At 39.2% G+C, this 22,476-nt stretch overlaps 3 protein-coding genes across 3 annotated transcripts; all 3 read left to right on the top strand.

Moving 5' to 3' along the window:
- Positions 1-2,346: 2,346 nt before the first annotated feature.
- Positions 2,347-3,309, top strand: LOC141665561 (uncharacterized). The gene is made up of 3 exons (XM_074471544.1): positions 2,347-2,588; positions 2,712-3,027; positions 3,121-3,309. Exons 1-3 carry the CDS (start codon positions 2,347-2,349, stop codon positions 3,307-3,309), a joined length of 747 nt encoding a protein of 248 aa, XP_074327645.1.
- Positions 3,310-6,636: 3,327 nt separating this feature from the next.
- Positions 6,637-6,960, top strand: LOC141665560 (uncharacterized). Its single transcript, XM_074471543.1, has one exon. The coding sequence runs from the start codon at positions 6,637-6,639 to the stop codon at positions 6,958-6,960; it is 324 nt and encodes a 107-aa protein (XP_074327644.1).
- Positions 6,961-15,147: 8,187 nt separating this feature from the next.
- On the top strand, positions 15,148-17,471 carry LOC141668180 (putative RING-H2 finger protein ATL21A). Its single transcript, XM_074474908.1, has 2 exons — positions 15,148-16,036; positions 16,770-17,471. The coding sequence occupies exons 1-2, from the start codon at positions 15,367-15,369 to the stop codon at positions 17,207-17,209; spliced, it is 1,110 nt and encodes a 369-aa protein (XP_074331009.1). The 5' UTR covers positions 15,148-15,366; the 3' UTR covers positions 17,210-17,471.
- Positions 17,472-22,476: the final 5,005 nt, after the last annotated feature.

The following is a 22,476-nucleotide window of genomic DNA, read 5'->3' as shown; positions in this document are numbered from 1 at the left end:
CATAAATAGAGTTATAAAAAGTTTAAGTACGAAGGGCCGAGTCCCCAAGAAACAAGGCCTCAATCTAGGACGACCAGTTTTGGCCGATCAGGCTACAAATGAAGCCTTGAGACCGACTAGGACCCCCTGTAGGAGTGATTCCCATAAAAATTTTCAAGTACAAAGAATAGTGCACTTAAACAAAAATTCATACAAGTTGAAGTGTACCTGGTACAGGGCTTGAGCCCCCAGCATCTCAGCCTCGAGAAGCTTCTCACCAGAAGAGACAAATAAGAGGTCGGAAGGAGTAATGCAGTTTTTCGACCACTCAAGGGTGAGGCCCAGACTGCTGAGTACAGAGTCATTTGTCGAGATACCCCATCCTGGTTCAAAAGGGATCCTTGCATTCCCATCAAAGTCTTTAGTCCTCTTTTGACCGGATCCCAACACCTCAAGGAAGGCAGGGATCTTAGGAACGCGGTTGGCCTTCTTAGCTGCATCTTTGGCCATCCTACCCGTAACCGCATCGCTCATGTTAGCATTGGCGTCAAGAGCCTCAGCAGCTGAAATAAGAAGAAAAGAAGGCAGATATAAGAATAAACTTGCACAAAATTAAGGAGGAATAAAAAATAAATACCCTCTATAGAGAGGCTGTTAAGGCCAGCTTCGATACGCAAAATTATTTGATTATTGTTCCTATAATTTGATTGCTCTCTTGAGCAAATTCCCATTCTTTCGGGTTATTTGCGAACCCTGAATTGGGATGTTTTGAAATCAAAATTATTTGACATCAAAATACTCCACGGGATGGATAGTGATATTTTGGGAATTAAGTTTTACTTAATCCTAAGGACCGGGACATGACCGGTGCCTTGAGATGGGTCGTAGAGCCTGGGGACCCGACTGGATTTATACAGGTAGGTATAGATCTGCATTGTATCCTGACTGATCAGCAGGATATAGATGCGAACTAGTGTCCAGTCTAATTTGTTGTTGATCGCCATTAACGGCATTCTCTCTCGAAAAGTTTTATGATTCCATCGAACAAAACCCTGATTCTGGAGAAGAATCTGGGAATCTCTTGTCACTTTTTGATTTATAATTAAAGGCTAGTAACAGGCAATGTTTATTCTCTCAACTCCCTCAATTAAATAGAATTGTTTCAAAGTGTTCAAAGATTTTGTCCGGGTATTTTCCTTTGATATTAATGCTTGAAACTAAATGATATACTTGCTGGGCATTTTTGGCTCACTCTTGCTTTGTAAATTCTTATTTCTTTCAGAAGCAGATAAGGATAAAAGTGAATAGCTTTTGTTAGACAACAAAAGTTAGAGAAATCTCCGCTGCGAGAGAACGAAGATGTTAGAAAAATATGACAAGGACATTAGCATAAAGTTATTTGCACTTGTATTGTAGTCGATGTGAATTGTAGAAGGCTAGATTCTTGTTTTATACCATAACCTGTAAACGATCCAGATTCAAGGGGTTAGTTGAATATTCTTTTTTTTATGTAAAGATTGTTTAGTGATACCAAATATTGACCCCGGATTTGGGTTGTTACAAAAACCCTTAAGAAGGTAAAGAATTTTGAATAGACAGCTGAGAGCCAAGAGGCCTTTGAACAGCTAAAGAACTACATGATTGAAGCCCCATTATTGGCCAGACCAAGTCCGGAGGAAACTCTTTATTTGTACCTCACAGTATCTGAACAATCCGTGAGTACAGTCCTCGTGAAGGAGGAATAGAAACTCCAGAAGCCTGTAGACTATGTAAGCAAGGTGCTCTATGGAGCATAGTTGAATTACTCCACCATGGAGAAGTTCGCGCTTGCTCTCATCATAGCCTCGAGGAAGTTAAGACCATACTTCCAGGCTTACAAGATCGAAGTCCTGATGGAATAACCCTTGAGGAACATTCTTCATATCCCGAAGGCTAGTGGAAGGCTCATCAAGTGGGCAATTGAGTTAGTAGAATTTGATATCAAGTACAAGCTTCGTCTGATATCGAGAACTATCCGAGAAGTATCTACTTCCAGGTCTTGAAGACCCCTACTATTCATGTCATAAATATGATAGCACTGGTTGGTGTGAGAAGCTGTTGGATAGACCCGATCAAGACCCACTTAGAAACTGGATGGCTCCCTGACGATGCCCAGGAGGAACGCAAGCTGTCGGTTAGAGCATTGAGATATTCCTTGATCGAAGGCCTTCTCTACATAAGGTCCTTTGTTATTCCATACCTGAAGTGCTTGAGACCTCTTGAAGCAGAGGAGGCACTTAAAGAAGCCTATGAAGGGATTTATGGATAACACTTGGGGGCAGGGCTCGCGCTCACAAGATAACTCGGTTGGGATTTTACTGGCCAACTATGCTAGCCGATGCAAAGGCTTATGTGAAGAAATGTGACAAATGCCAGAGGCATGCTCCAATAGTACGACAGCCCCCAGAGAAGCTTACATCTATCAGTACACCTATCGTTTTTGCAATGTGGGGAATGGACATACTTGGACCATTTCCTGTAGCATCAGGACAGAGGAAGTTCATTGCGGTAGCCATAGACTACTTTACGAAGTGGATTGAGGCTAAAGCACTAGCCAAGATAACCACCAAGCAAATTGCCCAATTCTTCTGGGAGAATGTGATATGCCAATTTGGAATCCCACACATCATTGTCATGGATAATGGGAAATAATTTGATAATGGAGAGTTTAGATAATACTGCGATGATAATAGCATAGAGCTTCGCTTCACCTCGGTTGCTCACCCACAAGCAAACGGGCAGGTGGAAGTTTCCTACAGAATCATCCTTGACAGACTTAAGAAAAGGGTTGAACGCTCAAGAAACACTTGGGCAAATGAGTTGCTTCCTATACTATGGGCGTATCGCACCACCTGCAAAGTGACTACCGAAGTTACCCCGTTTATGCTGGCTTACGGAGCTGAGGTCATAATGCCCCTCAAGATCACTCATGGATCCCCTAGGATTAAAGGTTACGAGCCAGAGACCAGTGGAGAAGGCATGAGGCTCACTCTTGATCTCATTGATGAGGTTAGAGATGAGGCCAACTCCTGCAATACAGAGCATCAATGAAGAGCCTCCCTCTATTACAATAGAAGGGTTAAAGAAAGGTTCTTTCAACAGGAAGATTTGGTTCTAAGGAAGATTGAGGCATCGGGAGTAGGGGAGAGAGGAAAATTAGCCCTCAACTGGGAGGGACCTTATAAGGTCAAAAAGATATTAGAACGAGGATCCTACAAGTTGGAAACCCTAAACGGTGATGAAGTGCCCCACACTTGGCACGCTTCAAACCTGAAGGTTTATTATGTTTAAGAAATTTGTGATGTATTCCTAGTACTTAGTATTAAGTCTATAAATAAGGTTGATGAAACCATCTATTGTAAGGGTTGAACCCATTTCTCAGAGATATTATCTATTTATGCAAGTTTATTCCTATCTGTCTACCTATTTATTTAAGTACAAGCATCTAAAGAATGCAAGTCCCGAAAGATGAAATGCCAAAAATAAAAGACAAGTATGAAGTAAAAATAAATGAATTGCATAGATAGGGATCCCGAAGGATCATGAGTTAAAGTCCCGAAGGACCAATAGTTTATAATCAATAAAGTTTGAATAAATAAGTTCTGAAAAAATGGCCACAAGAGGCAACTAAAGCCATGCAAGGCCACACAAATCACTCGTCGGAAGAATCCTCCCCTTTGCCATCTGAACCTCCCTCAGAAGATGAACTACTACTCCCTGAAATCGGATCTCTAATCTTGTCGCGAAGGGCTGCTCTGGAATTAGGGCTACCCGAGGGGGCCTTTCCTGTCAAACCGGAACTCCCGTGATTGGAACTTGATTGAGACCTCACACGGGGAGTCAAGGGCACAGATCCGGAAGTTTGTCCAGATGGGTCCATAACGAGTAGCTGCCAGGGGCAGGATAGAAGACTCGGGTCGATGAAATCCGGCCATACGCCTTGAGCATCGTTGACTCCCCTATTCCAACCTAGAGCAAGGTTGACAGGGCGTATCTGATCATCATGCTCGTTCATCATCTTAATGAATGACGAGGATCTATGGTATTAGTCCATGAGCTCTTTCCATTCCTTATTCCCCTTCTCATCCGTCTTGGCACACTTCCTCTCCAAGGCAACAAGTTTACCCTCTGCGTCATGAGCTTTAGACTCTCACTCCTCTGAGGAAATTTTCATTTTATTCATGGAGACCTGCAGCGCATCATAGTCACCTCTCATCTTAATAGCCTGAGTGGAGTACGCCGCGAAGTAGGCGTTGGCCTGACAAGGAAAACATAAATAGAGTTATAAAAAGTTTAAGTACGAAGGGCCGAGTCCCCAAGAAACAAGGCCTCAATCTAGGACGACCAGTTTTGGCCGATCAGGCTACAAATGAAGCCTTGAGACCGACTAGGACCCCCTGTAGGAGTGATTCCCATAAAAATTTTCAAGTACAAAGAATAGTGCACTTAAACAAAAATTCATACAAGTTGAAGTGTACCTGGTACAGGGCTTGAGCCCCCAGCATCTCGGCCTCGAGAAGCTTCTCACCAGAAGAGACAAATAAGAGGTCGGAAGGAGTAATGCAGTTTTTCGACCACTCAAGGGTGAGGCCCAGACTGCTGAGTACAGAGTCATTTGTCGAGATACCCCATCCTGGTTCAAAAGGGATCCTTGCATTCCCATCAAAGTCTTTAGTCCTCTTTTGACCGGATCCCAACACCTCAAGGAAGGCAGGGATCTTAGGAACGCGGTTGGCCTTCTTAGCTGCATCTTTGGCCATCCTACCCGTAACCGCATCGCTCATGTTAGCATTGGCGTCAAGAGCCTCAGCAGCTGAAATAAGAAGAAAAGAAGGCAGATATAAGAATAAACTTGCACAAAATTAAGGAGGAATAAAAAATAAATACCCTCTATAGAGAGGCTGTTAAGGCCAGCTTCGATACGCAAAATTATTTGATTATTGTTCCTATAATTTGATTGCTCTCTTGAGCAAATTCCCATTCTTTCGGGTTATTTGCGAACCCTGAATTGGGATGTTTTGAAATCAAAATTATTTGACATCAAAATACTCCACGGGATGGATAGTGATATTTTGGGAATTAAGTTTTACTTAATCCTAAGGACCGGGACATGACCGGTGCCTTGAGATGGGTCGTAGAGCCTGGGGACCCGACTGGATTTATACAGGTAGGTATAGATCTGCATTGTATCCTGACTGATCAGCAGGATATAGATGCGAACTAGTGTCCAGTCTAATTTGTTGTTGATCGCCATTAACGGCATTCTCTCTCGAAAAGTTTTATGATTCCATCGAACAAAACCCTGATTCTGGAGAAGAATCTGGGAATCTCTTGTCACTTTTTGATTTATAATTAAAGGCTAGTAACAGGCAATGTTTATTCTCTCAACTCCCTCAATTAAATAGAATTGTTTCAAAGTGTTCAAAGATTTTGTCCGGGTATTTTCCTTTGATATTAATGCTTGAAACTAAATGATATACTTGCTGGGCATTTTTGGCTCACTCTTGCTTTGTAAATTCTTATTTCTTTCAGAAGCAGATAAGGATAAAAGTGAATAGCTTTTGTTAGACAACAAAAGTTAGAGAAATCTCCGCTGCGAGAGAACGAAGATGTTAGAAAAATATGACAAGGACATTAGCATAAAGTTATTTGCACTTGTATTGTAGTCGATGTGAATTGTAGAAGGCTAGATTCTTGTTTTATACCATAACCTGTAAACGATCCAGATTCAAGGGGTTAGTTGAATATTCTTTTTTTTTATGTAAAGATTGTTTAGTGATACCAAATATTGACCCCGGATTTGGGTTGTTACAAAAACCCTTAAGAAGGTAAAGAATTTTGAATAGACAGCTGAGAGCCAAGAGGCCTTTGAACAGCTAAAGAACTACATGATTGAAGCCCCATTATTGGCCAGACCAAGTCCGGAGGAAACTCTTTATTTGTACCTCACAGTATCTGAACAATCCGTGAGTACAGTCCTCGTGAAGGAGGAATAGAAACTCCAGAAGCCTGTAGACTATGTAAGCAAGGTGCTCTATGGAGCATAGTTGAATTACTCCACCATGGAGAAGTTCGCGCTTGCTCTCATCATAGCCTCGAGGAAGTTAAGACCATACTTCCAGGCTTACAAGATCGAAGTCCTGATGGAATAACCCTTGAGGAACATTCTTCATATCCCGAAGGCTAGTGGAAGGCTCATCAAGTGGGCAATTGAGTTAGTAGAATTTGATATCAAGTACAAGCTTCGTCTGATATCGAGAACTATCCGAGAAGTATCTACTTCCAGGTCTTGAAGACCCCTACTATTCATGTCATAAATATGATAGCACTGGTTGGTGTGAGAAGCTGTTGGATAGACCCGATCAAGACCCACTTAGAAACTGGATGGCTCCCTGACGATGCCCAGGAGGAACGCAAGCTGTCGGTTAGAGCATTGAGATATTCCTTGATCGAAGGCCTTCTCTACATAAGGTCCTTTGTTATTCCATACCTGAAGTGCTTGAGACCTCTTGAAGCAGAGGAGGCACTTAAAGAAGCCTATGAAGGGATTTATGGATAACACTTGGGGGCAGGGCTCGCGCTCACAAGATAACTCGGTTGGGATTTTACTGGCCAACTATGCTAGCCGATGCAAAGGCTTATGTGAAGAAATGTGACAAATGCCAGAGGCATGCTCCAATAGTACGACAGCCCCCAGAGAAGCTTACATCTATCAGTACACCTATCGTTTTTGCAATGTGGGGAATGGACATACTTGGACCATTTCCTGTAGCATCAGGACAGAGGAAGTTCATTGCGGTAGCCATAGACTACTTTACGAAGTGGATTGAGGCTAAAGCACTAGCCAAGATAACCACCAAGCAAATTGCCCAATTCTTCTGGGAGAATGTGATATGCCAATTTGGAATCCCACACATCATTGTCATGGATAATGGGAAATAATTTGATAATGGAGAGTTTAGATAATACTGCGATGATAATAGCATAGAGCTTCGCTTCACCTCGGTTGCTCACCCACAAGCAAACGGGCAGGTGGAAGTTTCCAACAGAATCATCCTTGACAGACTTAAGAAAAGGGTTTAACGCTCAAGAAACACTTGGGCAAATGAGTTGCTTCCTATACTATGGGCGTATCGCACCACCTGCAAAGTGACTACCGAAGTTACCCCGTTTATGCTGTCTTACGGAGCTGAGGTCATAATGCCCCTCAAGATCACTCATGGATCCCCTAGGATTAAAGCTTACGAGCCAGAGACCAGTGAAGAAGGCATGAGGCTCACTCTTGATCTCATTGACGAGGTTAGAGATGAGGCCAACTCCCGCAATACAGAGCATCAATGAAGAGCCTCCCTCTATTACAATAGAAGGGTTAAAGAAAGGTTCTTTCAACAGGAAGATTTGGTTCTAAGGAAGATTGAGGCATCGGGAGTAGGGGAGAGAGGAAAATTAGCCCTCAACTGGGAGGGACCTTATAAGGTCAAAAAGATATTAGAACGAGGATCCTACAAGTTGGAAACCCTAAACGGTGATGAAGTGCCCCACACTTGGCACGCTTCAAACCTGAAGGTTTATTATGTTTAAGAAATTTGTGATGTATTCCTAGTACTTAGTATTAAGTCTATAAATAAGGTCGATGAAACCATCTATTATAAGGGTTGAACCCATTTCTCAGAGATATTATCTATTTATGCAAGTTTATTCCTATCTGTCTACCTATTTATTTAAGTACAAGCATCTAAAGAATGCAAGTCCCGAAAGATGAAATGCCAAAAATAAAAGACAAGTATGAAGTGAAAATAAATGAATTGCATAGATAGGGATCCCGAAGGATCATGAGTTAAAGTCCCGAAGGACCAATAGTTTATAATCAATAAAGTTTGAATAAATAAGTTCTGAAAAAATGGCCACAAGAGGCAACTAAAGCCATGCAAGGCCACACAAATCACTCGTCAGAAGAATCCTCCCCTTTGCCATCTGAACCTCCCTCAGAAGATGAACTACTACTCCCTGAAATCGGATCTCTAATCTTGTCGCGAAGGGCTGCTCTGGAATTAGGGCTACCCGAGGGGGCCTTTCCTGTCAAACCGGAACTCCCGTGATTGGAACTTGATTGAGACCTCACACGGGGAGTCAAGGGCACAGATCCGGAAGTTTGTCCAGATGGGTCCATAACGAGTAGCTGCCAGGGGCAGGATAGAAGACTCGGGTCGATGAAATCCGGCCATACGCCTTGAGCATCGTTGACTCCCCTATTCCAACCTAGAGCAAGGTTGACAGGGCGTATCTGATCATCATGCTCGTTCATCATCTTAATGAATGACGAGGATCTATGGTATTAGTCCATGAGCTCTTTCCATTCCTTATTCCCCTTCTCATCCGTCTTGGCACACTTCCTCTCCAAGGCAACAAGCTTACCCTCTGCGTCATGAGCTTTAGACTCCCACTCCTCTGAGGAAATTTTCATTTTGTTCATGGAGACCTGCAGCACATCATAGTCACCTCTCATCTTAATAGCCTGAGTGGAGTACGCCGCGAAGTAGGCGTTGGCCTGACAAGGAAAACATAAATAGAGTTATAAAAAGTTTAAGTACGAAGGGCCGAGTCCCCAAGAAACAAGGCCTCAATCTAGGACGACCAGTTTTGGCCGATCAGGCTACAAATGAAGCCTTGAGACCGACTAGGACCCCCTGTAGGAGTGATTCCCATAAAATTTTTCAAGTACAAAGAAAAGTGCACTTAAACAAAAATTCATACAAGTTGAAGTGTACCTGGTACAGGGCTTGAGCCCCCAGCATCTCGGCCTCGAGAAGCTTCTCACCAGAAGAGACAAATAAGAGGTCGGAAGGAGTAATGCAGTTTTTCGACCACTCAAGGGTGAGGCCCAGACTGCTGAGTACAGAGTCATTTGTCGAGATACCCCATCCTGGTTCAAAAGGGGTCCTTGCATTCCCATCAAAGTCTTTAGTCCACTTTTGACCGGATCCCAACATCTCAAGGAAGGCAGGGATCTTAGGAACGCGGTTGGCCTTCTTAGCTGCATCTTTGGCCATCCTACCCGTAACCGCATCGCTCATGTTAGCATTGGCGTCAAGAGCCTCAGCAGCTGAAATAAGAAGAAAAGAAGGCAGATATAAGAATAAACTTGCACAAAATTAAGGAGGAATAAAAATAAATACCCTCTATAGAGAGGCTGCTAAGGCCAGCTTCGACGAGTTTGGTTTCAATTATGAACTCCCAATAAGGGGTTCTCCTGACATCATCAATGAGGAGGTCTCAGGCTAGAAGCTCAGCATCCGAAAGATTAGGAATGCAATAAGAACTATCAATTGGGTTGCTGAAGTCACGTCTGAAGTACGTCCCCCAGTCTCTACCCTTCCATTCAATGACCACAAACTTCTTGTTCTATTTGTGGTTTGAGTCATGAAGAGAGCTGGTCTTCACCATATGAGGAACATGAGCTCTGTGTTGTATCACAACCCAACCAGGTCTATTCAAGGGAGAAGCTTTCATCATGAAAATACTTTGAAACATCGTCACACTCAAGGGGGATGCCCAAGTCATGACATATCACTATGAACAGAATAATGAAAGCCCACCCTTTGGGGTAAAGCTGGCATGGATGAATCATAAGCTCAGCCAAAAGCCTCGGAATAAAAGGGTGCAGGGGAAACCGTAGCCCGGACTTAAGGGCCGCCTTATACACGAATAGCCTTTGGTGTCAGAGGTTGCAAGCCCTCTCACTAGGCTTAGCTCTACGAATCTTTAAGCAGTCGGGCTAGGAGGAAGTCGACTGAATCTCTTTGACATCTTTCTTACAGAGCATACTCCTGTGATGAAACGCATCGAAATGGACGGTACTTGGGTACTCGTCTGCCCTCTCGTCTAACATACTTTTTAGGCTGTTGGAACAACGGTTAATGGAGATTGGAGAGATGAGAACTATACCTTGAAGGGAGCGAAGAGTAGCCGTCTTGTGCAGAGCTTCCTTCTGGGAGAAAGAGGATTTGCTAGGAACTTGTCCACTAGACATTTTTGAAGAGCTTGAAGGAAAATAGAAGCTTGAGAGAGTTTGAGAATTTGAGAAGTTGAGAAATGGAAGTGTGAATGAAAATGAGCACTTTTAATCTTCTTTTATAGGAAAAGTATCACCTGCTACAACAGGTCGCAAGTCTTCCTTGTTCGCGCTAGCAGGTACCTCTCTAAAAGAACACTGAAAATGGTGGAGAAAAAGATCAAAAAATAAGAAAGGAAGACATAATAAACGAAGAAAGCAATGTAGGACACCGCTTATCGTATCAGTCCTCCGAGAAAAACTGGTTGAGGCTAAACACAAGTCGTTAGTCTTAACTAAGGATTGATTATACTAATCATTATGATCAGCCAAGCTTGTAAAGATTAAGAAAAGATTAGCTTTTTAGCTGAACTCATGAGTATAAGAACAGAATATTCTCCTCCTGACGGATCAGACTATCCTGCAGGAGCCTCCGTAGCAGAGCCAAGACGATCACAATTCCCTCTGGAGTGCTGTCGGCCGACCAGCTAACAGATTGAGGCCTTTTAGCCAACCAGGAGCCTCCGTAGCAGAGCCAAGACGGCCACAATTTTCCTCCTGAGTGCTCCTGGCCGACCAGTCAACAAATTAAGGCATTTTGGCCAACCAGGAGCTTCCGTAGTAGAACCAAGACGGCCACAATTTACCTCCGTAGAGGCCTGGGCCGACCAGCCAATAAATTGAGGCCTTTTGGCCAACCAGGAGCCTTCTTAGCATAGCCAAGACGACCACAATTTGCCTCTGTAGAGGCCTGGGCTGACCAGCCAATAAATTGAGGCTTTTTGGCCAACTAGGAGCCTCCGTAGTAGAGCTAAGACGTCCACAATTTGTCTCCATAGAGGCACAGGCTGACCAACCAATTAATTGAGGCCTTTTGGCCAAACAGGAGCCTCCTTAGTAGAGCAAAGACGACCACAATTTCCCTCCAGAGTGCTCATGGCCGACCAGCCAACAAATTGAGGCCTTTTGGCCAACCAGGAGCCTCCGTAGCAGAGCCAACACGGCCACAATTGACCTCTGGAATGCTCCCGGCTGACTAGCCAACAAATTGAGGCCTTTTAGCCAACCAGGAGCCTCCGTAGCAGAGCCAAGACGGCCACAATTTTCCTCTTGAGTGCTCCTGGCCGACCAGTCAACAAATTGAGGCATTTTGGCCAACCAGGAGCCTCCGTAGCAGAACCAAGACGGCCACAATTTACCTCCGTAGAGGCCTGGGCGGACCAGCCAACAAATTGAGGCCTTTTGACCAACCAGGAGCCTTCTTAGCATAGCCAAGACGACCACAATTTGCCTCTGTAGAGGCCTGGGTTGACCAACCAATAAATTGAGGCTTTTTAGCCAATTAGGAGCCTCCGTAGTAGAGCTAAGACGTCCACAATTTGTCTCCATAGAGGCACAGGCTGACCAACCAATTAATTGAGGCCTTTTGGCCAACCAGGAGCTTCCTTAGTAGAGCCAAGACGACCACAATTTCCCTCCAGAGTGCTCATGGCCGACCAACCAACAAATTGAGGCCTTTTGGCCAACCAGGAGCCTCCGTAGCAGAGCCAACACGGCCACAATTGACCTCTGGAATGCTCCCAGCTGACTAGCCAACAAATTGAAGCCTTTTAGCCAATCAGGAGCCTCCGTAGCAGAGCCAAGACAACCAAAACTTCCCTCCAGAGTGCTCCCGACCGACTAGCCAACAAATTGAGGCATTTTGGACAACCAGGAGCCTCCGTAGTAGAGCCAAGACGGTCATAATTTCCCTCCAGAGTGCTCCCGGCCGACCGGCCAACAAATTGAGGCCTTTTGGCCAACCAGGAGACTCCGTAGTAGAGCCAAGACGACCACAATTTTCCTTCATAGTGGCCCTGGCCGACCAGCCAATAAATTGAGGCCTTTTGGCCGACCAGAAGCTCTTATAGGAGAGCCCGAGGCCTTCAAAAGTTGCTCCGGAGGCCCTCTTGAGAGGTCCTTTGGAAATTTCTCGGAAGGGATAACTCTCAGCAGAACTAAGTTTCGTGATGATTAGAACATCCACGAGAACGAGTTCGTTGGAGTACAGAACATCCTACAAAGGAAGTTTGGACAAGTTCAATGAATTAAAAGACTTCCAATATAAAAAGTTTAATAGAACGAGTACACGGTTATTCAAAAGAATGAGTACAGAACGTTCACTGAAACAACCGTAGCAGAGCCATGAGGAACTCAAGGACAAGCATGAGATTAATTCCATGGTCAAACAAGAGCAAGAAGGGCATGGCAAAGTATGTGGAAGACTTGAATCTGAGAAGAAGGTTCTAAAAAAAATTGGAGCAAGCACCCCTGGTCAGCACAGAGCAGGAGGACCTGCTCCAGGCCGACCTTCCTAGGCCGGGCAGCCCACATGCAAGGGCATGTGGCCGAGCAGAGCCTCCTGCAATAAAAGGTTTTGCTCGGCCCCGGTGACCCCCTTACGAAAACTTTCAAATTTTATTTGAAAAAATGGAAAAAAAACAGAAAAAAATCATTTTTTTTAAAATTTTCGGGATTTTAAGATTAAGCCCCGGTTAGGGATGATTAGTGAAATTTAGCCCAAATTAGAGTCGATTAGTGTATATTAAGCGTAATTAACCCGAACTAGAGGGAATTAGTGATTCGTATGATGAAATTAGCTCAGATTAGGGCTGTTTAACCTATTCACTCTTGTAATTAGTGTGAATTAGGGATAACTAGCATCTTATGCATGCTGATTAGTCCTGATTAGGGCAGATTAGCCCCGATTAGGGCAGATTAGCCTCGATTAATGCCAGTTAGTGTGTTCTAGCTTAAAATTAGGCTCTTTTAAGCCTAGTTAGCAGCTTATACATGGACTTAGCCCCGATTAGGGCCAGTAACTATCTTTCACCCTATAATTAACCTTGATGAAGGTTAAGGGGTGATAAATGCTCGCTTTTTAGTCCCGATTAGGACCGTTTAGTGTTGAACACCACCCAAATAGCCTGTGCAAAGGCCTTAAGTGTGTATACTCACACTAATAAGTCATTGTAAACGTGTAGTTCGCTACACACTTTACGATAATACGACGATACCAATGAAGGAACGATACCCATGAAGGGCCGATACCCGAGAAGGGCCAAAAGTACCCCGAGTCGCGAAAAGACCATTATAACTTCCACAAAAACTCAAGCAGTATTACCGGAAGTTGGGGGGAAATAATATGGATAGAAAATACATCCTAAAGACACATTAAATATCGTATTAATTACACTTGGCTTCTTGTCTGAAGTCCAGTACAGACCTGTCTGGTCCGAGCACATAGCAGACTCAAGACGGCCTATGTAGACAAGGCCCACCAGCAGAGGTCGTCAAGATCCACGAATACAAGTTGTTCACGGACTAGGCCCAATACGGCTGGAAGAGCGGAGACATGTGTCATAAACGGACTCAAAGTCCTACACAGAAAGTTCTGGAGTTCCTTCCCTGATAGGACTCCTAATCACCATCTAAGTTGGAGACTTATCCACCAAGTCTCTCAACACAAGTCTAACATAGACCCCCACCTCTATATAAAGGGTTCTACCTCTCAACTCAGAACTACGTTTTTGGCTTGATTCTCTACCACACAGAGATACGTAGGCATTTTGTAAGGACCGATCCCGAACGCAAAAATAGCCATTAAAACTTGAAACTCACAAGCCATAATATTAAATATTAACACATTCTAATTTTTATTTCACGACAGCTCTTAAATTTAGCACTATAGTCAAAAACAGTCGGATCGAAATTTTTACCCAAGAAACAATGGTTTTTGTTTAATTGTAGTCAACTTGTTTGTTTTAGTTATAGTCAACAGTCGGATCGAAATATTTACCTGAGAAACAATGGTTTTTGTTTAATTGTAGTCAACTTGTTTGTTTTAGTTGTAGTCAACTGTGCCCTGAGCAAATTAACGGGGCTGCGCAAATGGAATTATAATAATATCAGGGGTTTTATTTGATTGCTGATATAAATGAAATTAATTCTAAAATAATACTACTTGGTGTGCATACACGTTTATTAGTACTGCTCATTATAATTGAACAATCTATTGTATTCTTAAACCTTCGATCTTTTCTGCTTTAGAATAAACACCATTTATTTATCCTATTCCTATCCCTATCTTTATATTATCATCAAAAAATTACTTGCACAACATTTCACTTGTGTTGCCTCTCGTGCTTTGCATTGCTTTTTCTTTTTCATGTTTACTTGTGTAAAGAGTGTGAATCCATAAAAAAATACAAAGTACCAATTTTCGTTCCAACTCCATTTTATCAACCCACCAGATATTAAGGAAGGATTTTTGGGAACATTAATCCAAAACTTGTTTCAATTTTCTTTTTTCAGCAATGAAACAACACTTATGCCTTACTCCCGAGTTTTTTAATAACAAGAAAGGAAGTTATCAGAAGATAAAATACTTTAATCTCATTTTTATAGTGACGGTTTTGGAGTGAAAAATTGTCAAATTTGCATTCGCGAACACTTGCTTTCGTTTCTTTTAAAAACTCGGGAGCACGATTACGGACTGAAGTGAAACTACTTTACTTACGCTTCACTTGTTTTCCTTCTTTTTTAAAACTCGGGAGGAAGGGGTTAAAATACTTTTTCTCAACAAGATTTTGACCATGATTATAAATTTCGAAAATCGTAATTATACAATTAAGATATCCAATTTATGATTTATCAAACAATTTTTAAAAAAAGTTAAATGATTTATCAGCGATTTATCAAAAAATTGACGATTCATTTAAATATTTTTAAAACAATTTATCGTTAATTTTTGAAAAATCCGCCAATTCTATAACAAAGGTTTGACTCGTTATGGCTACGTATCACCCAAATACCCAAACTCAATGCAAAAATTGATTATGCACTAAAAAGTCATACATTGTCAGATAACCAGACGGAGGACGTGCTTCAAACATGAGGTTTAATGATAAATTTTCCTCGCAGAAATCTGGTTTCTCACATTGTTTACAACGCCCAAAGAATTGATAAAGATACAGCATAAAATACAAAATAGTGAGGAAAAACGCAAGCTAATTCCATGTCCAGAGCAAATCCAAACATTAAATTACAGAGAGGATGATGTTTACAACACTGTAGTTGATAATGTTTCATTGTCTGATGCTTCTTATAATATTATACATTGCCCTTATATGAGATCACAGAGCTGCATCAATAAAGCTTTGACTTTACAAAACTATAGTTGTTTAATGCAACTCTGCAGCGTTTATCATATTATTACATGCCAATGTCAAATTACAATCACAAAAAGTTAAGGAAAAATGGATTTCTTGAAACTCTTCTTCTCTCTTTCCCTCATCTGCCATCTTACCTTTGCAGCAAATGATTGTCCATTTTCCATGTGTGGCAACTATGTACTTCCTATCAGATTTCCATTTAGGTTAGCATCCCAGCAGCCTCAAAACTGTGGTTATCCTGGCTTCGATCTTCATTGCAACAGCCAGGATTTGACTGTTCTCAACCTTCCATCTGGGGATTTCATATTGCGCAGTATTAACTACAGGGCACAGGTTGTTCAACTTTATGATCCATACAAATGCCTTCCGAAAAGGCTGTTGGAGCTAAATCTCTCAGGTTCACCTTTTAAGGCTATTTACTATCAGAACTATACCTTCCTCAGTTGCCCACCAGAGTCCACAACGTCTCGTTTCACTTCAATTAATTGTCTGAGCAATTCTTCAACAACTACCCTGGCTACGAGTTCAATGAATCTTGCTATTTCACTAACAATGTGCAAAATAACTGATACTTTGCCGATCCCTGTCTCGCGGCCCGATCAACTTGATGGTGATTTTACATCTGACCTAGGCGATGATCTTCGGTTAACATGGGACATACCTAATTGTGATGACTGTGAAGCAAATGGTGGTTCCTGCGCATTTAAGAGCAGTACTGGCCAAGAGACTACATGTTTCTATAATTTTCGAAGAGGTAAACGATATATTGTGATTCTTTCTACTTGTGTATGGGTCTCTACTTAAACTAATTTTTAAATAAAACATTATTAAGTAATTTTATAACTACCCAACGAAAAGCTTTTTACGAACAACCATCATCATTTGACTGAATGAAAATATTTTAGGGGATGGTTGAGATTGTGAAAATCAGAGGTACAACTTATAAAAAAATGGACACATGCTGCAACAGTTAGCAAATATTGACGAATTCATGTGCAGCATTAGAGAAAACAAGTTACAGTCATCAAACTATTGACAAAACAAAATCTATGCAAACATGATCAAAGGCATATATGATTATATCAGTTTGCAAAATCTAGCCATTTGGTTAATGCATTCAGAAACTCTGATTATGTTATGTATATCAAGTTATTCACTACTGCTTAGCTAACTGATAGTTATGGTATAAGTGAGTTTTGCAGTTCATACATGTAAGAAGAGAAACTAAATTACGTACACAAAGACAAAACACATTTTCGTAATAGAGATTTGAAAACGACATATCATAATTATAGAAGTTCACTCAAAGATGAAGAAAAAATTATGCATTTTAATCACTGACAGACTTTTATGAGAAAACCAAACAATTAGAATACAAGACCATTCGATTTCTAAGCACAGGCACAATTAAATGATTTCAATAAACCCACATATATCTACTGGTATCTAATTCAAATATATAACAGAGAACTAACTTTATTTTCCAGGTACAAAGGGTATCTCTATTTTCAAGATCATTGCCTTGTGCATTGCTTTGCCAGCAGTTGCTGCTTCAATGAGTATAGCCATCTTCATGTGCTTCATGGACAGAAGACGACTCGGTGTTCATCCAAATAACATACAGCACAATCCTAACGAAGCAGCAATAGCACCTGTTGTGGTGATTAGCACACCAGGCTTAGATGAAGGAACAATTGAATCATATACAAAAGTAATTTTAGGCGAAAGCCGGAGACTTCCAGGACTTAATAATATAACTTGTCCAATATGCTTATCGGACTACAATGCCAAAGAGACACTCAGGTGCATTCCGGAGTGCCAGCATTGTTTCCATGCTGACTGCATTGACGAGTGGCTTCGGCTAAAAGGTAGCTGTCCGGTATGTAGGAATTCACCATCACCTGCAGCGCATGTATATACTCAGTAGATCATATTTAATCAACTAATAGGAAAAATCAACAGAGCCGCAAACTAAGTGCCATAACTGCTTCTTCACTAATTACGTGGATAAGTGGCTTCCACATAAGCTAATTACCTGCCCTCTTTGTATGGGTTCATTCATCTGCTCTTACAAATCACTTAAAGTTTACAACTTCCCATTTCTGCAATGTGAGAATGTAGTATATTTTTCTTTCTTTACCTCTCTTCTACTTGCATGCAAGTACCGGCTACAACAGTGAAACAGTGAAGCTACAGATATCAAATGTCACTTTGTAACCTTCTATTTCCTCCCTTTCCACAATGATAGTCACTTTAAATTTCTGCACATACTTTAAGGTGCACAAGTAAAACTACACAAATAATACTTTTATTTCTTATTATTTTGCTTTAAAAATAGAATTAGTAAGTTTGGAAAAATCATACTAATAAGAACAAAAAAAAATAGTGCATCTATTTTATTTTCACCTTAAATTTCGTCCAAAGAGTCAAAGCGATTAACATAGTAGAAAAGAGCAAATAATTCTTTAAAAAATCAGTATATACCAATTTAAATTCTTTAACATGAATGTGTAATTTCCTATATATTGGGGAATTTGTATCACGGCCATATATATATTAAAGAAACAGCTTTACCTTGCCTTATGAGAAGTATCGAGAATTGAACAAAACCAGAATATATAATAAATGGGTTCAACCATGTTGATTAAGCAATCATGATAAAAGGCCTTGGAGCCCATTGGGTGAATAAAGCTCTAATATCATGTTAATAAATGTACCATTATCATGTTCAGGAGTGGGCTCAACAATGTCCATCAGGTGTCTAGATAACAACAGTCATTATCCACAAATAGTTCTTTTCTGAAGTTTCCGAAGAGACATGAGCAGTCAAAGCTGAAGAGCACATTTTCTTGATACCTAAGCGTGAGGTCTTGTCAGATAACCTTTTCATGATATGTAGTATGAAATAATGATATACTCGATTTAAATAACTACTCTAATAAATATCCTACAAAAATATATTCATATTAGCAAGAACCTAACTTTAATCTATTTCATTTTCGTTAAACCAGTAACTTAATCTTTAAAAAGAAATTATGACACGTAGATGACAACAGTTCACTTGAATTTGGTTGATTTAAAAATATATATGTTTTTATGATTAACTTTAAGACTTTAGCGGTCATACGGCAACTCATCTCTGGAAAAACCACCGGTTTTACCAAAATGAATTATCTTATTATCTGCTCGGTCGATAATTTATTATCCGAGAAAAACAGTTTGCATACACATAACAAAAAGAAACTATATTTATAGAAATGTGGATCGATTTCTGACATATATAAATCAATTATTTGAAATCTTTGTGCAAAAATTGAACCATCTATCCTAAGTTTAATTTCATTTTAATTTTAATCAGTTAATACTATAAAAAGCAAACAACGCTTTTCACTTTAAACAAATTTAAGTGACCTTCTATTTGCATTATTAATGGTTGAAGATAGCAAATTAGTGAAACTGGTGAGCAAACAATGCCTCCCTTTTATTCTCTTTTAATAATATTATTATTATTAGTAACTTCAACCTCACACTTACCTTTTTATGCATCACAATTATGTTCTGATTTAACTGCCATCAATTTAACGAGCGGAGACCTTCTGTAGAGATGCTGGATATGTTTTACTATTTTAGAGATTGAAATAATGAGATTCTTGAAAAAGGTTTGACTGAAATAAATTGGGGACCGGGAGAATAACGTAGGATTTGGGCTGAATTGAACACAACTAAATGGATATACATAAGCAAAGAAAAAAGACGAATGATGATTTGAATTTGTTTCCTAAACTAGTAAATACAAGTGTCGGTGCGCACATGCACGAGGGCGTATTTTTGTCACTTTTTATTTTCGTGATAACAGTAAGTACTAATGATATTAAATGATAATTATATTATGTCATTTTTAGTTAGTAGCACTGTCTGTGGTAATTAAACGGGGATATTTTGGGATCTATAGATAGATGATGATAATAATCACCATTAGGTATTTATCCAAGTTTAGATGTTGTTCTTATGTATGATCTCAATTTTGTGATATGATTGAATTAGTATATCCTTAAATTTTATTATTAAAATCTCTAAATTAGTAAAACATATCTGCATCTACCGATAAGTTTTAAGCTCCTTATATTGATAGCACTTGAGTTTGAACATTACTGTGATACTGAAAAAGGTAAATGGGAGGGCTGAAGTGTACAAATGATAATATTTCTATATAAAAATAGCAGGGAGGCATTGTTTGTTGAGGACTTTCACCGATTTGCTTGCTCTAAAACTAATAATGCAAACAGAATGTCACTTAAATTTGTTTGGAGTCTTAAACATTATTTGCTTTTACAAGTATTAACAAAGAAAGATTCAAATCTAATTTAACTTTGGATAGATGGTTCACTTTTTGTACAAAGACTTCAATTTATTGGTTTATATATGTCATAAATCGATGCACTTTTTCTTAAATATAGTTTCTTATTGTTATGTGTATGCTCCATTTATTGTCGTGCATGTCAAACTATTTTGCACGGAAAGTAAGTGTCGGCGAAGTGGATAATAAGACAATTCATTTTTTCTAAAATTGATGTCTTTGTTGAGATGAAATTGACATATGATCTTTAAAGCCTTAAAGTTATTCATAAACATGTATGTTTTCGTAACATAACTAATTTTATGTGAATCTGTGTCATCTACCAGTCTTGAATTCTATTTCCAGATTAAGTTAACCGGTATAACGCATATGAAACAGATGAAAGCAAGGTTCCTTGCTTTTGTGGAACTCATTTTTTAAGGAAATTTATTAGTTAAATAAATCGGTGAGATTAATATTTCATACAACATATCATGAAATTATCGTCTGAGAATGCCTCATGCTTATGTATGTTTACTTGTATGATCCATATAACAGAAGGTTACCTTCATATGCCAAACTCTCAATGATCAAATTAATATTTCCAACATTAATCATAATTATCTGACACTGGAGAGTTTGGCGTAAAATGGTAACTTTCTTCTATCTGGATCAAACGAGTAAACATACATAAGCATAAGTTTTTCTCTGACAACATTTTCAAGATCTAGAGTATTTATATAATGATATCCTCAATTTAAATAACTAATAAATTTCCTAAAAAATGGATATCCACATAAGTAGGAAACATTGATTTTATGTAGTTCATCTTTGTTAAACCGGTAACTTAACTCTGCCAAAAGAAATCAAGGCATGTATATGACACCAGTTCACTTAAAATTAATTGATTTGAAAATATATACATGTTTATAAATAACTTTAAGGATTTAAGGGTCATGCGTCAACTCACCTCGGGTACAGCCATAAGTTTTACCAAAATGAATTATCTTGTTATCTTCTTTGCCGCCACTTACTATCCGAGAAATCAGATTGGCATGCACAACAATAAATGGAGCATGCATATAACAAAAAGAGACTATGTTAAGGGAAAAGTGAATCTATTTCTTACATATATAAACCAATTATCTAAAATATTTGTGCAAAAAATGAACCTTTTATCCTAAGTTTAATTCCATTTAAATTTAATCAGGTAAAACTTATAAAAGTAAACAATGTTTATCACCTCAAACAAATTTAAGTTACCTTTTATTTGCATTATCAATTGTTGAAGAGAGCAAATTAGTGAAACTGGTAAGCAAAACAATGCCTCCCTAGTATTCTCTTTTAAAAACAATATTATTATTTGTACATTTCAACCTCACACTCACCTTTTAATGTATTACAATTATGTTTTGACTCAACTGCCATCAATTTAATGAGCTTAGAAATTCTGTACAGATGTGGGATATGTTTTACTATTTCAGAGTTTAAAATAATGAGAATTCTGATAAAAGTTTGATTGGGATAAATTGGTAACAGAGAGAATTAGATAGGGACATTGCTGAATTAAACCCAACTAAATGGATATAGTTACACAGAGAAAAAAGACGAATGAGGAGTTGTATTTGTTACCCAAGCTAGTAAATACAAGTGTCAGTGCGCACGCGCGCGATGGCGTATTTTTTTGACCTTTTGTTTTCGTGGTAAAAGTAAGTACTAATGATATTAAGTGGTAATTATATTATGTCATATTTAGGCAGTACCATTCTGTTTGGTCATAAATAAGGATATTGTGGGATCTAAAGATCGATCATGAAGATAATCACCATTAGTTATTTATCCAAGTTTGGATGTTCTTATGTATGTAAAAATTTGATATCAATTTTTGATATGATTAAATTAGTATATCCTTGATTTTCATTATTAAAATCTCTGAAATAGTAAAACATATCCACAATCAATAGAGAAGTTCTAAACTCATTATACTGATAGCAATTGAGTTTGAACATCACTGTGATGTTGAAAAAGGTAACTATGAGGCTGAAGTAAACAAAAAATAATATTACTATGTAAAAAATAGCAGGGAGGCATTGTTTGTTGAGGACATTCACCAATTTACTTGCTCTACCAGTAATAATACAGACATAATGTTACATAAATTCCTTTGGAGTGCTAAACATTTTTTGCTTTAATAAGTATTCACTAAGAAAAATTTAAATCTAATTTAACTTAGGATAGATGGTTCACTTTTTGCACAAAGACTTTAATTTATTGGTTTATATACGTCAGAAATCGATGAACTTTTTCTTAAACATGGTTTCTTTTTTTATGTGTATGCTCCATTTATTGTTGTGCATGTCAAACCGTTTTGCACGGTTAGTAAGTGTCGGCGGAGTGGATAACAAGATAATTTATTTGTCTAAACTTGGTGTCTTTGTCGAGACGAGTTGACGTACGACCTTTAAAGCCTTAACGTTATTCATAAACATGTATATCATCATAACTCGACTAATTTTTCACAAATCTGTGTCATCTACATGTCTTGATTTCTATTGCGAGGTTAAGTTACTGGTTTAACGAAGATGAAACAGATGAAATCAAGGTTCCTTGATTTTGTGGAACTCCCTTTTGTAGAAAATTTATTCATTACATAAATCGTTGAAATCGATATTTCATACAAAAGATCATGAAAATGTCGTCTGAGAACGCCTCATGCTTATATATGTTTACTTGTTTGATCAGGATAACAGAAGATTAAATGTATCTGCAAAACTCTCAATAATTAAATTAATATTTCCAACCGTATTCATAATTATCTGACACCTGAGAGTTTGCCGTATAAAGGTAACCTCTATTAT

This window comes from Apium graveolens, chromosome 6 (assembly GCF_009905375.1).
Source record: "Apium graveolens cultivar Ventura chromosome 6, ASM990537v1, whole genome shotgun sequence".
NCBI classification, from domain to species: domain Eukaryota; kingdom Viridiplantae; phylum Streptophyta; class Magnoliopsida; order Apiales; family Apiaceae; genus Apium; species Apium graveolens.
Note: the sequence above shows the minus strand (reverse complement) of the source record. Positions and strands in the feature narration are given on the sequence as shown.

Bases quoted from the DNA above. Each gene is read 5' to 3' on its own strand.
- LOC141665561 (XM_074471544.1), top strand. From the start codon at position 2,347: ATGCTAGCCGATGCAAAGGCTTATGTGAAGAAATGTGACAAATGCCAG. The intron at 2,589-2,711 runs GCAAATTGCCCA...CGATGATAATAG, and splicing joins CTAGCCAAGATAACCACCAA to CATAGAGCTTCGCTTCACCT. The intron at 3,028-3,120 runs GTTAGAGATGAG...TTCTTTCAACAG, and splicing joins CTCTTGATCTCATTGATGAG to GAAGATTTGGTTCTAAGGAA.
- LOC141665560 (XM_074471543.1), top strand. From the start codon at position 6,637: ATGCTAGCCGATGCAAAGGCTTATGTGAAGAAATGTGACAAATGCCAG.
- LOC141668180 (XM_074474908.1), top strand. From the start codon at position 15,367: ATGGATTTCTTGAAACTCTTCTTCTCTCTTTCCCTCATCTGCCATCTT. The intron at 16,037-16,769 runs GTAAACGATATA...TTTATTTTCCAG, and splicing joins TTTCTATAATTTTCGAAGAG to GTACAAAGGGTATCTCTATT.